This window comes from Mobula hypostoma, chromosome 14 (assembly GCF_963921235.1).
Source record: "Mobula hypostoma chromosome 14, sMobHyp1.1, whole genome shotgun sequence".
NCBI lineage: Eukaryota > Metazoa > Chordata > Chondrichthyes > Myliobatiformes > Myliobatidae > Mobula > Mobula hypostoma.
The window spans coordinates 28,097,677-28,115,053 of record NC_086110.1 but is presented as its reverse complement, the minus strand read 5'-3'; the positions used below and the strand labels follow the sequence as shown (position 1 = coordinate 28,115,053).

At 39.8% G+C, this 17,377-nt stretch overlaps 1 protein-coding gene across 12 annotated transcripts in view; it reads left to right on the top strand.

Annotated features, from left to right (window-relative positions):
• Nucleotides 1–17,377, top strand: part of fto (FTO alpha-ketoglutarate dependent dioxygenase) — a 377,466-nt gene that overhangs the window by 71,335 nt on the left and 288,754 nt on the right. For 9 of the 12 annotated variants that reach the window (XR_010020292.1, XM_063066848.1, XM_063066847.1 and 6 more), the window contains 4 exons: nucleotides 198–275; nucleotides 2,101–2,289; nucleotides 3,870–4,506; nucleotides 5,975–6,124. Coding sequence is in view for 11 of the 12 variants with exons in the window: in XM_063066848.1 (XP_062922918.1) it covers nucleotides 198–275; nucleotides 2,101–2,289; nucleotides 3,870–4,506; nucleotides 5,975–6,124 (1,054 nt within the window). In the remaining variant the exon portion in view is untranslated. The remainder of the gene's footprint in view (nucleotides 1–197; nucleotides 276–2,100; nucleotides 2,290–3,869; nucleotides 4,507–5,974; nucleotides 6,125–17,377) is intronic. The other 3 variants (XM_063066854.1, XM_063066849.1, XM_063066845.1) reach the window with 2 other exon arrangements.

Genomic DNA, 17,377 nt, shown 5'->3' with positions numbered 1-17,377 from the left:
TGTCTATTATCCATCACAGTTCTAACTTGCCTTTTATGGACTCTTATCAAACTTAGATCCTTCAGAACCATACTGATTATGAAACTTTAATTTTGATAGATGGTGATAGCCATTTGGCAATATGAATGATAAAAAGCAGTAATATACTCTACTGTTTTACTTTAAAATTAATTTCATTATTTCCCTTTTTTGAACAGAGGCAGAAGCTACTAGAAGAGATTGAAGACCGAAAGCTTCCATATTTAACACCTGAAGATGTGGAATTTGAGCAGCTGGTATGCTAACGTGCTTAATTATTATAAATCTTGCAAATTTTCCACTATTTTTTAATAGCTATTACCACACAGAATGAGTTTATGATATCAAAACCACCATTTTTAAGTTCACATTTGATAAATCCTGAATGGCAAGACAGATAGAGTTTATTGTCATGTTTGGTGAGGAACAGGCACAATGAAAAACTGCAGTGTCACAGGCACATAGGTACAGACAACACACAATATAAATTATACATAACTTTTATGCAAGCTAGGCAAGTGAAGAGTGAGGAACAAAGCCTGTACAAAATCAAGACCTTAGTGGAAAAAAGACACAGTTACTTCCATTGTAGAGCAAGTGTTCCATTGCTGAGTTAGGGTTAGAGATACACAGCTAGGTTCAGCAACCTGATTTTTGTAGAGAAGCAGCTATTCTTGAACCTGGTGCCACTGGACTTATCTTCTGTACCTCTTGCCTAATGGTAGTAGTGAGAAATGGGCATGACTTGGATGTGGTGATCCTTAATGACGTCACCTTTTTGAGGAACACCTCCTGCATAGCAGTCAGTAGTAGGGAAGGCTGTGCTCCTTGTTGTGACTGAATAATACTAAGCCAACACAGAAGCCGTAACTGGGAAATATAAAAGCCTTTATTCACACAGCAAAGCTCCAGGAGAGAAAGCAAGCCCAAGAGAATCCAAGGGAATCTCATTCTCCTGTCACAATGTTTTGTACTTTTTTCAACTCAAAGATAACAACAAACAATAAATTACACTTCCAATTGCAATAATCACCCCCTTTAACATTTGGAATGTAATCGTGTAAATTTAAAAAATGACATAGTTACAATGGTAACATATCTTAACATGCAAAAGCCCGTTGAATATTCAAAAGCCTGGAAGTCTAAACGAGACACCAAAACTGTACGCTTTTGTTAGTGTTGAAGGATGGCAACGTGAAGATACAACTAACCAGAAGGTTAAGTGACAAAACAGATTTGTCCAGACAGTGCAAGGATACACCTTTAACAATGAGTTAATAACAGCACCATTCTTTTCCTGTTTAGTTTTTTAATGTGATAGAATTACAACTTCCCACACAAATCAGCCACAAATTATAAATTGGAAGTTAAACTGTATACAGGTTTTATTTCCTGAAGACTGATTCTCATTTTAGTTAATTCATAATTATGCTATCCATAATTTTATAACCTCAGAATGACTGCTAACATCATTGGAATGGGCTGTGTCCACCACTTTGCAACATCCTGTGTTCCAGTGTACTGGAAATGTTATATCTGGCCATAATGCATCTAGTCAGGATATTTTAAGTAGTGCATCCGTAGATGTTTATTGGAGTATTTAGCGATGTGCCAAAGGTCCTTAAACTCCTGAGAAAGAAGAGGCATTGGCACTTCTTCTTCATGATTGCATCTTTGAAGAAGATCCTAGGGCAGATAATCAGAGACCTAGGAATTTGAAGCTGCTTTCTGTCTCCACCTCAAGCCCACCAATAAGAGCTAGCATGTGGTCTACCGACTTGCCTGTTCTGAAGTTTATGATTAACTTCTTGGTATTGTTAATGTGATACCACTGAACCGGACATTCATTCTCGCATTGTCTCATGATTTGGTCAACAATTGTATCATCACTGAATTTGTCAATTATATTGGAAATATAGCGATTTTACTAGGTATATGTTATATCGATAGGAGATCTGGTAGTAATTTTATATTGCTTCTGTCAATGTAGTGTTACATGAATCACCCTTTGTTATAGTGATTAGTGAGGTACAGAAAACCTCTATTTACCAACCAGTAACTTTTACTGTTTCAACTAAAAAGCATGCAGGTTCACACTCATTTCTACCTGTGTGCTCCCTACTAAAACCCCTGACACTCTATGAACAGTCAATGAAGAGAAAAGGTATTACCCGGGAAAGGAGCCTACACTGGCCAGGCATTCCTTGTGGTCCTGATCTCCAGGTGTCCGTGGGGTCCTCCTTATCTGCGATGGTTGCTCTTTGGCTGCTGGTGAGTTATCGCCCCTGAGTATTTGGAGCTTCTGAGTCTTATACTGTTCCTCATCAATTGAACCATTAGCTCTCCATCCCATTCACTCAGTCACCTAACCTACCTGGGCCACCTTCTTACTGGTCATTGTACAGGGCTACAGCCAACATTGTTCCATGGCTCTGCCCACCCCAGCCTTGTGTATTTGTGACTTTACACTCTGACTAGTCCAAACCAGTTAAATGAGGTAACCCAGACAGTCTAATGAGATTACCAATTGTAGGTCTGGCATTTGACATAACGAGTAGCTACTCCTCTGAAAATGGTCTCAGGGGTTTATTGCTCTGATTAGATTGTCCCAGAGCAAGAATCAGTTCAGAATCCATGCCCTTTACATAACAGATGGCTATCTGCTTGAGAATGGTCTCAGGTTTAGCAGATCATTACCTGAAGCTTCCTGTGTCCACATTCTGTTGCTCTGATTAGATGATCCAAGAGCAAGAAACTGTTTAGAGTCCACAGAAAGGAGGAAACAGAGACAACTGGCTTGACTCTGGTGCTTCCCCTGTCCTTGATTAGACTGTAGTTTCTTCTGGCATTAAAAGTCTCATTGGGCAAGTGATAAAGCACCTGTCCTTTAAGTATTGCTGAGTGAGTTCATTCTTAGGAACTTTGATGATTTGGTTTATAAATTATTGTGTTATTAGGCCACAATATGTGATTAGGCTAATATTTCTTCATCAAAGCTACCTACCTGAGCAGTTCCTGATTTTTTTAATTCACCTGGTATCCAAAAATCTATTAATTTCTTCCTTAAATGTATTTAAAGATGGAGCTTCTACAGATTTGGATTGAGGTAGACAATTACAAATAATCACAAGTAAAAAGGCATGCTTAGTTTACTGAAGTGCAACAGCAGTGCTTCTTGTACAGTATACAAGAAAAATTATGTTTTCACATTGTTAGTAAGGGTTTCAGACAACACTTCCAGTGAGTGGAGTGGCATGTTGCTCAACCTTTTGACTCATAGAAGCAAAAATACAGCGGCTAGCTCTCTCATCACAGAACCTGCCCTGATTTCTGACTATTTCTAGCATTTTCTATTTTTATTTGTTTCAGATCAATGTTTAGTTGTTAAAACCAGTGAAAGGTTATTGCACAAAGAAGCAAAGTTTATTTTTCTCCCATTGATGATGCCTACCCTGAGTAGATGTTCCAGTAATTTCCCTTTGTATTTAGAATTTCTAGTATATGCACTTTTTTGCAATTATATATTAAAAAAATGTTCTGAAAGTGTCACAGGATATGATTTTGAACATTTTTCTGGAGGTAAATTTGTTTTCATATGTGAAAGTGATAGATTACAATGAACACTTTGTCATCTCTGCTGTCATAAATCGACCAAGTATACCATTGGTGAATTATTGTTTCACACCACTCACTGAATAAGAATTGGAATCCATACTTACTGGAATCTGTACTGCAGATCTAAATCTTGCATTTTTAATATTTATAGAGAGAAACTTGTGATATACGGAAAAACATTTGGGAGATGTGCATAAATAGAAAAGTGTAATGGAAAACATGTTTTCTCTTTTTAGTTAAAGGCTAAATATTCCAAATTACACTTGAATCAAGCCAGCTGTGTACCTGCGGAAATTCATCAAAAAGTTCATCAAGGATTGACAGCTCTGCGGGATTACAAATGTTTTGCACAAGATCTTGTTCAAATAAAAGGAAAAGATGTTCTTACACCAGTATATCGACTACTTATAGGAAACCCAGGCCACACATACCGTTACTTAGATACAAGACTGTTTGCAATCCCTTGGCCTACCCATGGTGCTGAGGTGATGTACAGCAATGATGAAATAGGTAAAGCCTGCCAAGCTATTAAAGATCTTAATCAATACTTACATGAGGAAGCAATGAAGATTTTATTGAATCGTCATTCAGCTGGTGATGAAGAAATGGGATTTGTGGAGAAGCCAACTTCTACTTCCGCTGAGGGCTCTGACAGTGTGAAAAGAGTTCATTGCAATCAAAGCAATGCTGGTACTGCGCTAAAAAATAGAACTTCTTTTAATGTGGCTCTTCTGAACTACATGGACCCTTCAAAAATGACGTACTTAAAAGAGGAACCTTACTTCGGAATGGGAAAGATGGCTGTGAGTTGGCATCATGATGAGAACCTGGTGGAAAGGTCAACTGTTGCAGTGTATAACTACAGCTGTGAAGGTATGTATGGAAAAGAGTGGAGAATTACCAAGTTACTACTTGCTGTTTTAATGTTTCCTGCCCCTGAAGCTTGCTTCACACACAGAGGCTGCACACCTGCAAACTTGTAAACTAATTTAGATTTACTGTTTGCTAATTGTTTTAGAGTGCAGCAGAAATGTTAAATCAACACGTGTGGGCATACATGTTTCCATATTTTATGGAATCCATTTTGTTTACATATGTTGCCCTATATTTTCTATGCATGCAATGATTGTGTGAACTGTAATTACCTAACCGGTTTGATGCCAACAATATAAAATCTTTAGCAAAATAATTCATTGCTGGGTCCCTCAGGTGCACATCTCAACTCATATAAATGTTTTTATTGTCATTGACATCATCGTCTCTATTGGAGTGATTTGTCAAAAATGAACTAACTGTTGCTGCATGCTGATTTTATGACCATATACTTTGCTTTCAAGATACTACTGGGGTTAGCTTTGAACAGCAGTACTTTGTTCAGTTTTTACTATTGTTTGTAATATGCTTCCTTCAACAGAAACTGAAGAAACCCAGACATTACAAGCACACCTTTAACAAAGGCTATGCTGCATTTTACATGTAAATTAATCAATAGAATACAGTTTTGTTTTTATTTTATCTTCAAAATCATAATAATGTAGCTTCTTTGATGTTCATAATTACAAGACCTTTTAAATGCCTAATCTGTGTGCTCTGCTTGAACTTCAGGTTTTAACAATAAAACTATTTGGGAAAAAAACCCCAGAAAAACTCATTTTAACGAGCACATTCCAAAGGTGTTGGATTTATTAGGAAGCCCCAGGAAACCTTGATTGAAATTACTCTTTTTGATTGTAGTTCTGTATTTTATTGGTGCCATATTGGAAGCAGTGTTGCAGTTAGACGATGTCTGCCAAAAGTTAGGGAAGTTCTGTGGAACAGACATTGTAGTTAGCTCACAGAGAATTCTTGGTGTACTTGTTATGCTCTATTATGTTACAGTGCCTCAGATCAGTCTTGTTTGTAGAATTTTTTTAATCACTACTGTGAAATAAAGTTCTAAGTTTTATAAACACGAACTCTAAATAAAATCCATTAAGATACTTGGCTTTGTGAGGCATTTTATTTTTATTTGTATGCTCTAAAATCAAATTTGAGAATCCAAGGCTGCAGTTGTTCTAAAACCAATTGGGACTTTTCATTGTGTTTTTATTTACAGTTGAGCATAACTGAATCATTTGACAGATTACAGTACATATATTAGAGAGGCAGGCTTACTGTTATGAGGGTTCTTCAGTGTACGAAATTCCTAATCATTTTTAGTAGCGACTAAATTTATTAGCCTGCTGTATTTAAACTGCTTCTGAATATGTGGTTTTTCTTTAAAGGAGACATATATTTTGCTGAGGATTTTGAGGTTCTAATAAATCATTTATACTCAACTCTTGCCCTTTTTTCTTTACAGATTTAGGACCTGCCTCAGATCAAAGGAACAAGAGCTCAGTTAAAGGCAGAGACCCAACACTCTGGCATGTTGGCCTAAAAATAGCCTGGGACATTGCAACACCAGGGCTGACACTGCCACTATACCCTGGCGACTGTTACTTCATGCTTGGTAACTTTTTTTAGCACTCTACCTAAATAGCTTTCCTGGTTCCCATGAACTACTCTAGGTGGTGAGGTCAAGTAACTCAAATATTGCCTTAGTAAGATCTACAGGCATTCTAATCCTATGATTCTTTTAAAATATATGGGAATTGCTTTACTTATAATACAGACCTTGTGATACGTATTTACATGTACACTTTGCAGCTTCTGATATCCAAACCATTGTCATAAAAGGACAACATCAGGCAGTGGTTGGGAGCCTTTCTCAGTTCAAGAAATATAACAGGAATTTGCATTGTTTATGAATAAATTGTAATCTTCCCAATCACCTTTGGGTAATGCATTCTTCATCACTATCAAGTAGTCTAAATTCTATTATGACCCACATTTACCTATGTAAGTACCTTCAGTAAAAATATATTCGCACTATTAACTAATATTGATAATCATTCCTCTCATTGGAATGAAGCAGTTTGATATGAGAATTCTCGTTCAATATGTGTAGTTGGGTCCCACTGTGCCTTACCATAGGTATACATTTTGCTTTGAAACAAATGGTAATTTGAACTTTGTAGTTTTTTTTATAAAGGGGAAACTGTTTCACTTAATTAACAATAAAATATTGGTCTGCAGAGGAAGTGTGTGCTAGGTCTTGCTGTCTCAGATGCAGGTTCCAGTGTGTCTGATACATGAGTTGTTCAGTGTGAGCCATAAATTCACAACACACTAAGAAGGTGTGTGAAAGGTTTTAAGGTTTATGCCCAAAAGTCTAGTTAAACAAGGTTGCTATAGATTCAGTGCTAGAGAATGTGAATATTGTCCTCTCATAAACAATGATGCTTCATCTTTTCTTGCCCATATTGAAATTCAGCCCGTTAGAGGAGAAACCAACATAGAGGTTTAGAAGTGATAACAGAGTAATGACTACATGTTTACCTTGTCTATGACCTTGTCACAGAGAAACTTATGCTATCAAATATCAGCCTGCAGTCTACTTCGATGTATCAATACTTTTTTTAAAATAAATTTTTGTTGGGACTTTAACTTTACTGTGATTTTAACAAAGAAAATAATTATAGAGAAGAATAAGGCAAATGTGTACTATTTAGGGATCATAAGCAAATGTGATACCAAGCTGGTGATTTAAATAAACAGTATAACGAAAAATATGTACTACATTTGTAGTCTAAAACAAAAGAAAGGTTAATAAACACATACTTTTCTTTCCTAATTTATGATTTCCCACATAGTTCCATGATTGAGAGATGTTCCTGATGTGTGTGCTACATGCCAATGGTAATGGATCAGGACATTTATTACCTTTTAGGATTGTCTCAATAGTCTCATTTGGGTGAGTGATTCTTGTCCATGAAGAATAGAGACAAAGGATATTCATACAGGAAACTTGGAAATGTGGGCTGCAGGTTGCCTTATGAAATGAAATGAAATATGTCTTCTGGGTTTTCTCAACATGTTACCAGTCTAACAAATTGCTGTTTTAGTTAGACTAGCTGGCAAGAAAGCAGCTGAGGAATAAGTGCCAAGTTTGTAGAGATAGCAGTAAAGGTGACAAATGAAATTGGAAGTTGTGAAGAACACATGGAATGGTTGAGATCATGAGAGTGGCCATGTATGGGACAGGTTGAGCTTAGGAGAGTGGAGGTGTTGTGCATAGGATTTAAAGATTGCTGACAAGGGGATTAAAGCCAAATGTAACAGATGCTCAATGTGCATTAGAGACTACAACTACAAGGGAAAAATGGGGAAGTGAGGGAAGTTGGAAAAGTGGGAATTCATTGATTTTAGTGTGGAAAACTTGTTGAGTGTAAGGAAGAAGAGGGGAGTCACACATTGCAGCATTTGCAAAGAGGTTAATTGAAAGCTTGTAGTGGGCTGAGGAGACTGAAATGTTTTAAAAGATGATAATTATGAAAATGTGTAGTAGTTCTGTGTTTATAGGTTGATCAATAGGACTGAAGGAAGGAAAAAAGTCTCTGAAGAAGAATGTTACTTAGGTAAGCTTAATAAAGATACTTATCCCATGGATCTAGTTCTTGCCCTTTATCTGGTACTTTTCAAAATCCATGGGTCTTCATAGATTAAAAACAGAATACCATTAAGTTAAAATATACACCCTTCTGAAAAGAAAGTTTATTGATCAACCTGTATGAGAAATGTGGAGAATGATATGGAGTGTTTACAAGAAGCAAGGTGTCTGTGGATCTAACCCAGGAAGTGGAGATTGTCTAGGGAAGGAAGGCAAAAGTCAGATGACCCAGATGAAAGTGAAAGTAGTGTGGGATATGGCAGAGCAGTGATAAAACTTTGAGATTTGTATAACAATAAGAAGCTGTGTCTCCCTGCTAACACACCTGTCCCAGTTGACCCACCTTCATTAAAAGTGTGGGGCAGAACAATAAGAATTTTACCAATGGTCTTCATGATCCATCTGTTTTTAGAGGTTAAATGCTTCATCCCTCCACCACCCCAAATTTGAACTGTGCTTAATTATTTTAAAATTCCATTTAAACCATTGATAATAAATAGCAGTCTGTCACATGGAAATGTTGCAGGAACTTGAACCTTTTCCCTGACTTCCACCAATCTAATTTTGGGTAGCACAGCAGTGTAGTCTTAAGCGCAATGTTATTAGAGTGCCAGGGACCTGGGTTCAATTCTGCTGCTGTCTGGAAGAGTTTGTATGTTGTCCTCATGACCATGTGGGTTTCCTCTGGGTGCTCTAGTTCACTCTCACATTCCAAAGAAGTATGTGTTGGTAGGCTAATTGGTCACATAGGTATACTTGGGCATTGCAGGCTCATTGAGCTGGAATAGCCTGTTACTATGCTGCATGTCTAAATAATTCTTTTAAAAATTAAAAATCTAATTTTAAATGTTATGAATTGAGTTTTTGAATTATAACTGTTGCAAACCCAGTCAATTGTATTTGTCGAAATATGAAAATTGCAGTGTTACCAAATTTTAACAATGTTAGCCGATTAAATTTGAGTTTCATGAAAGGTTTGATGGTGCCAATATGGGAGCAATTTGAATGGATTATTTCAATGAATATTGATACGCTGCTGGAAACTAATAAGTATGTTTAACAGGAAAAGTCTGGAGGCGATTTCAAAATTTGCTTTTGGCTCAGTCAAAATCAAACAATTTTTTTCATCTATTCTCAATAGTTAGAACTTAAAAAATTATAAATTCCTGTTAGATATCTCACTATAAGCAATGCACTGTGGTTAATAAACCAACTTGCCTTAAATGACTTTCACACTGCATTCCACATACTTTCTACACTGTAAATTGATTTTATTGAAGAATAGTTATAACTCCTGAATGTCATATGATTTTTGATTCAAATTAGAAACTTTTCCTAACATGTAACATCTGCTGAAAAGATTACATTTACAAAACCTAAGCCCATAGGACCATGGATGCTTGTAGCATAGAGAATGCCATTTAGGCTATTATATCTACATTACCTTTTTGCCACAGTACAGATTTCCCCCGCCATCCGAAGGTAGAGCGTTCCTATGAAACGGTTCTTAAGCCGAAATGTCGTAAAGCGAAGAAGCAATTACCATTTATTTATATGGGAAAATTTTGTGAGTGTTCACAGACCCAAAGGCAACCTACCAAATCATGCCAAATAACACATAAAACCTAAAAATAACAGCAACATATAGTAAAAGCAGGAATGATATGATAAATATACAGCCTATATAAAGTAGAAATACTTTTCCACAATCATTACTGAACTGTTCTCCGTAGCGAAAATTTCATGCAAGCGCCGTCGGCAGAAAATCTCACGCAAGCGCTGTTGGCAAAAACACGGCGCAAGCGCTCTCCAGTAACCTTTAAGCTATGAAGCTGCCAAATCATACCAAATAACATGTAAAAATACATAGCCGATATAAAGTAGAAATAATGTATGTACAGTGTAGTATCACTTACTGGAATCGGGAAGACAGCGCCGAGCACACGGATGATGGTGTGTTAGGCTGAGTCGTCGGAGTTTGGGTGGTGCAGCGGCCCCCACCCTCCAGGCCACCGAGCGATACATTGCCGCAAAGCATGCAGGAATGCAGCGGTAGCCGGGAGGCACACAGCACATCTTTAAGAAAAAAGCCGAAATAAACATGCTAACTAATTAGGTGCTGCCCGGCATGTAATTGTCGGCCCAGATCAGGGGTGATTGCAGATTGCATCACCTTTGATCTGGGCCGACGATTACGTGTTGGCGGCACCTAATTAATTAGCATGTTCGACTTTTTTCTTAAGATGTGCTGTGTGCCTCGGCTACCGTTGCATTCTTCGCGAATCGGTATCTGTCCGTGGCCTGGGGGTTGGGGTTGTGGGACACTGGGGTGTCATCTCGTCATCTGTTTCCATTAGAGCAGGCAGGTCATCTTCTTCTATCTCTGCCCGCCTCGATGTCGAAGGTCGAGGTTCGTCGTCTGCTGTGGCTGATGTGGAAGGCTTGCTTGACTGCTGAGCCTCGCGCATTTTTCTATCACACAGTTCTTTGTAAGGACTCAAACCATCCTGCAAATATCCCCTAAACTGACGTACCCTTTCAAAATTAAAGTCGTACTTATCATTACTCATTCGGTTTCGACTGTTATCCTTTTTTCTTCCAATTGCATCAGCTCTTCATCTGTCAGTTCTTGGTCATGGGATGCCAAAACCTCTTCAATATCATGTTCGTCAGCTTCCACAAGCCAAACTCACGTTGTCCTTACTTCGTTCACCACGGTCAAAACGCTTAATTATGTCTAGTTTTATGCTAAGTGCAACACCCTTACGAGCTCTTTCAGGCTTTTCTGATACCTTAGAACTCATCTTGCAAATGGCTGCTCACAGACACGTGTTTAAGCAATGATGGCGAGAATGCCGTTCTGAATCCCGGGGAGAGCGGCTGCTCGGGGTGCGCGCTGCCTTTTATCGCGCGCTGAATATTTTATCACGCGCTGCTCTTTTTTGGTAACAGTGAAAACACCTTCTGAAAGCGAAAACAGGGTACTAATATAGGTCTTTCGTAACAGTGAGGATTTGTAAAGCGAACGTTCGAAAAGTGGGGGACACCTGTAATTCAAAACAAATCCCGTTGAGGAACTTTAAGATGATGAAGCAAACATTTCATCCCATTTATTTAATGGGCCCTATTAGCTATCAATTTTCAGTCATTGCTAGTCTATTATTTTAATTTTAAAGGTGAGAAATCATTGGAATCAAATCCAAGGTATTGCATGATCCTTCAATTAGAAAGGCATAGATTAATAGAAATTATGTTCATTTGTTAAGAGAGGTCCTGTTTGACTAACTTGAATAGATATTTTTGTAATGACTTAAACTGGCAGAAGAGAGTGTGTGTATAAGAGTGGAGTCTGGGATTACGATCAACACATATCAAAGTTGCTAGTGAACGCAGCAGGCCAGGCAGCATCTCTAGGAAGAGGTACAGTTGACGTTTCAGGCCGAGATCCTTCGTCAGGACTAACTGAAGGAAGAGTTAGTAAGAGATTTGAAAGTGGGAGGGGGAGGAGGAGATCCAAAATGATCGGAGAAGACAGGAGGGGGAGGGGTGGAGCCCACAGCTGGACAGGTGATTGGCAAAGGGGATATGAGAGGATCATGGGACAGGAGGTCTGGGGAGAAAGACGGGGGGGGGTGGTCGTGGAACCAGAGGATGGGCAAGGGGTATAGTCAGAGGGACAGAGGGAGAAAAAGGAGAGTGAGAGAAAGAATGTGTGTATAAAAATAAATAACGGATGGGGTACGAGGGGGAGGTGGGGCATTAGTGGAAGTTAGAGAAGTCAATGTTCATGCTATCAGGTTGGAGGCTACCCAGACGGAATATAAGGTGTTGTTCCTCCAACCCGAGTGTGGCTTCATCTTTACAGTAGAGGAGGCCGTGGATAGACATGTCAGAATGGGAATGGGATGTGGAATTAAAATGTGTGGCCACTGGGAGATCCTGCTTTCTCTAGCGGACAGAGCGTAGGTGTTCAGCAAAGCGGTCTCCCAGTCTGCGTCGGGTCTCTCCAATATATAGAAGGCCACATCGGGAGCACCGGATGCAGTATATCACCCCAGCCGACTCACAGGTGAAGTGTTGCCTCACCTGGAAGGACTGTCTGGGGCCCTGAATGGTGGTAAGGGAGGAAGTGTAAGGGCATGTGTAGCACTTGTTCCACTTACAGGGATAAGTGCCAGGAGGGAGATCAGTGAGGAGGGATGGGGGGGTTGAATGGACAAGGGAGTCGCGTAGGGAGCGATCCCTGTGGAAAGCAGAGAGAGGCGGGTGAGGGAAAGATGTGCTTAGTGGTTGGATCCCGTCGGAGGTGGCAGAAGTTACGGAGAATAATATGTTGGACCCGGAGGGTGGTGGGGTGGTAGGTGAGGACCAGGGGAACCCTATTCCTAGTGGGGTGGCGGGAGGATGGAGTGAGAGCAGATGTGCGTGAAATGGGGGAGATGCGTTTGAGAGCAGAGTTGATGGTGGAGGAAGGGAAGCCCCTTTCTTTAAAAAAGGAGGACATCTCCCTCGTCCTGGAATGAAAAGCCTCATCTTGAGAGCAGATGCGGCAGAGACGGAGGAATTGCGAGAAGGGGATGGCATTTTTGCAAGAGACAGGGTGAGAAGAGGAATAGTCCAGATAGCTGTGAGAGTCAGTAGGCTTATAGTAGACATCAGTGGATAAGCTGTCACCAGAGATAGAGACAGAAAGATCTAGAAAGTGGAGGGAGGTGTCGGAAATGGACCAGGTGAACTTGATGGCAGAACTTATCCTTGTAAGCGGAACAAGTGTTACACATGCCCTTACACTTCCTCCCTTACCACCATTCAGGGCCCCAGACAGTCCTTCCAGGTGAGGCGACACTTCGCCTGTGAGTCGGCTGGGGTGATATACTGCGTCCGGTGCTCCCGATGTGGCCTTCTATATATTGGCGAGATCTGATGCAGACTGGGAGACGGCTTTGCTGAACACCTACGCTCTGTCTGCCAGAGAAAGCAGGATCTCCCAGTGGCCACACATTTTAATTCCACATCCCATTCTCATTCTGACATGTCTATCCACGGCCTCCTCTACTGTAAAGATGAAGCCACACTCAGGTTGGAGGAACAACACTTTATATTCCGTCTGGGTAGCTCCAACCTGATAGCATGAATATTGACTTCTCTAACTTCCGCTAATGCCCCACCTCCCCCTCGTACCCCATCCATTATTTATTCTTATACACACATTCTTTCTCTCACTCTCCTTTTTCTCTCTCTGTCCCTCTGACTATACCCTTGCCCATCCTCTGGGTTCCCCCCCCCCACCTTGTCTTTCTCCCTGACCTCCTGTCCCATGATCCTCTCATATCCCCTTTGCCAATCACTTGTCCAGCTCTTGGCGCCATTCCTCCCCCTCCTGTCTTCTCCTATCATTTTGGATCTCCCCCTCCCCCTCCCACTTTCAGATCTCTTACTAGCTGTTCCTTCAGTTAGTCCTGATGAAGGGCCTTGGCCTGAAACTTCGACTGCACCTCTTCCTAGAGATGCTGCCTGGCCTGCTGCGTTCACCAGCAACTTTGAAGTGTGTTGCTTGAATTTCCAGCATCTGCAGAATTCCTGTTGTCTGGGATTACAATGTCGGCAGATGATTGGAAATAAAAATGGTGACTGCAAAGTTGACAGAGAAGAAAGGCATCAGACTGCAGGAAGGTTTAGAGGCTCTGATAAAAGTGGCAGATTTAATCCAGAGAGAATGCATTTGAAGGGCTATTACAATCTAAGAGAGCCTATCGAACCAGAAGACATTGACATTCTAGTTTTCCCACTTTGTTGAAGTCGTGCTTTTTATCCTTGCCAAGCATACTCAAAATTTCAGTGTCAGCCAGGTTTAAACAATGCCTTAATTTCTCAACAGCCAAGATTAACATTTTAACCACTGAGTTTGTACATCATCTGTAGCATCACTGGTTTCCAATAAGTTATTTATAAGTTGTACAATTATAGAATGAAATGTTTACTTGGTACCGAGAGAAATAACTTGATTCTTTGTCAAGCATTATAACTTAAATATTCATTTACCTCACTTGTTCCTGTGAACGGCCAAACCACCTTTTGGAGGAACTATATCCTTGTTGGGCAAACATAGTTTCAATATAGATCTTTAATGTAATTTAGTTTTGGATCTTAGCATGATTTTATAATCCCATGAGGTTTTTTTTTACTGTAGACTGCTAAAACTGCATTTTTGTAATGAAATATTGCTCAGCTTTTAAATCTAGAGAGCGTTGTGGCAAATTGTAAATGTGCATCCTTGTCTGATGATGAATAATCTACCTTTGCAGACCCAATCAAATAAATCTTTAAGCTATATGTAAACTACAGTTTTGACTTTCTAGATAGTACAGTTTCCACTAATATATACTTTGAATATAGGCAGATGCGGCTGCCAACAAGAGTCAAGCAGGGAGGGGCTGAGACACACATCCAGCCATCTGCGGTGTGTGGCTTATTTTCATTCTACTTGTTTCAATATTCCACTGTTAATCAAGTTCAACTTTTATTTTGTATCATCATCATCATCACACCCGTGTCATGCCCTGTTTGAGCTTTGACTGCCATGGCCCACACACTCCTGTTTCGGGTCAAGTGGATTAATTCATTGGCATTCATTTCCAGTTCTCTGGCTGCTGTCTCCATCATCATTTGTCGTTGTCTTTGTCTTCCTCTTCCTCTTGCTTTCTTCACTTTAATCTTTCCCATAATTACCATGCATTCTAACTCCTCTTTCCTAATCACATGTCCAATGAAGTTACGTTGCCTTTTCATGATCTGATACATTATTTCTCTTTTTGTGTTTGCTCTGTTCATGACATCCTCGTTAGATATTCGTTTCGTCCATGATATTCTTTGCATCCTCCTCAAAAACCACATCTCCGCTGCTACAATTCGTTTCCTCATGTTACTAGATATTGTCCAACATTCTGAGCCATATAACATAACTGGATAAACGTAACATTTCAGAACTCTGAGGTGGGTTGTCATGCCTAGTTTAGTATTGGTCAGTATACTTTTCATTCTCATAAAGGTGTCTTTTGCCATCCCTATTCTTCTTTTGATTGTCCAAGTCGCACCTGCCATCTGATGTCATCCAGCTTCCTAAATAGCAAAAGTTCTGTACTTGTTTTATGTCTTTCCCGTTTATTCTCAGCCTGCAGATAGGATTCTCCTTTTTAGTTATCACCATACCTTCTGTCTTTTTGCAATTGATAGATAGACCCATTTTTGCACTTTCTTCAACAATTTTATCAATTAAGTTTTGTAGTTCTTCCTCCGTACTTGCAATTAACACAGTGTCATCTGCATATCTGAAATTATTGATGTTTTCACCGCCAACTTTGATTCCCAAGATGTCTCTTATTTTTTGTAATATTTCACTGTATGCATTAAATAAGTCGGGGGAGAAAACACACCCTTGTCTCATGCCTCTCTTGATTTTCATAAACTGACTCACTTCTCTATCTATTCTTACAGTGGCAGTTTGTTCCCAGGTTTCTGATTAGACGGAGGTCTTTCGAATCTAGATCTAGAGTTTCCTGTAATATTTCAAATAACTTATTGTGCTTCACTTTGTCAAATGCTTTTGTGTAGTCGATGAAACAAACAAATCTTTTTGCACTTGAATAGCTCGTTCTGATAGTATCCTTAACATCAATGTTGCGTTTCTTGTACCTTTGTCTTTCACAAAACCACATTGTTCTTTGCCCATTTCGGCTTATATCTTACTTTTAGCCCTTGTCATCAAAATTCTTAGAGGTACTGTATTTTGGTGATATGACTCATTAAACTTATGGTCCTATGTAATTCACATTCTATTGCTCTAGTTTTCTTAGGAAGAGTGATAAGTACTGATTTTTTCATCTCTTCTGGTATTATTCCAGTTTCATAAATGTCATTGATTAAATCAGTATTTTGTATATCACCATCATTGATCTGGCTAACTGCTATGCTGCCATGCCACCCCTGAAATATATAAATTTGCTGTTCCTAAAATAAATTGATATGATAATGAACAAAAAACAATATTTTAAGCTCTTGCCTTGACAGAAATGCATTCACAAAGAAGACCGGTCATCAAGATCAGAATATAATCTGACAACATTGAATTGATGTGTCTTGTATGCTTGGAGCTCGTTGCCCAAGATCATCATTAATTACTCCTTAGTTATGAATGAACCTCAACCTGATGAGGCCAGTCTTATTTTGGAGGAGCAATGCCTTGTATTCTGTCTGGGTGTCACCAACTTGATGGCATGAACATTGGTTTTTCGAACTTCTGGTTATTTAGATTAGATTAGATTATGAGGACACGCAGTCCTCTTTTATTGTCATTTAGTAATGCATGCATTAAGAAATGATACAATATTCCTCCGGTGTGATATCACAAAAGACAGGACAGACCAAGACTGAAAAAACTAACAAAACCACATAATTATAATATATAGTTACAACAGTGCAACAATACCATAACTTGATGAAGAACAGTCCATGGCACAGTAAAAGAGTTCAAAGTTTCTCGGAAGTCCCACATCTCACACAGACAGGAGAAGGAAGAAAACTCTCCCTGCCATGCCCGACCACAGTCTGACTCTGAGTCGTCCGAAATCTTCGAGCCTCCAATCAGCCCTCCGGCACCGAGTACCGAGCACCATCTCTATCAGAACGATTCGACCTCAGTCTCGGTCGCCAGCAGCAGGCAAAGCCGAGGATTTTGAGGCCTTCCCTCTGAAAGATTCTCGATTGCACAGTAACAACGGCAGCAAACTGGCATTTCAGAAATTTCTCCAGATTTTCCTCTGTGCTTTCACGTCTGTCTGCATCAAATCAGAATTGTCCACTGCCCCTATTTAATGGATACGATATCATTTTCACTGGAGAGCCGCGCTCGTGTGGCGCGCTGCTATCGTCTCCTCCCACCTCAGCCCTCAACTCTATTTCCTCTGCCCTTCACCATTCTCCATTCCTGTTTTACCCCCCTCACCTTATTTCCCTCTGTTACTCCTCCACCTCCCTTTCTTCTATGGTCTTCCGTCCTCTCCTCTCAGATATCTGCCTCTCCATCCCTTTATCTCTTTCACCAATCAACTTCCCAGTCCCAGTTCCTCTATCACCTACTGCCTTGTACTACTTCCTACCTTCCCCCCACCTTCTTACTCTGACCTCCTTCTTTCCAGTCCTGATGAAGGGTCTCGG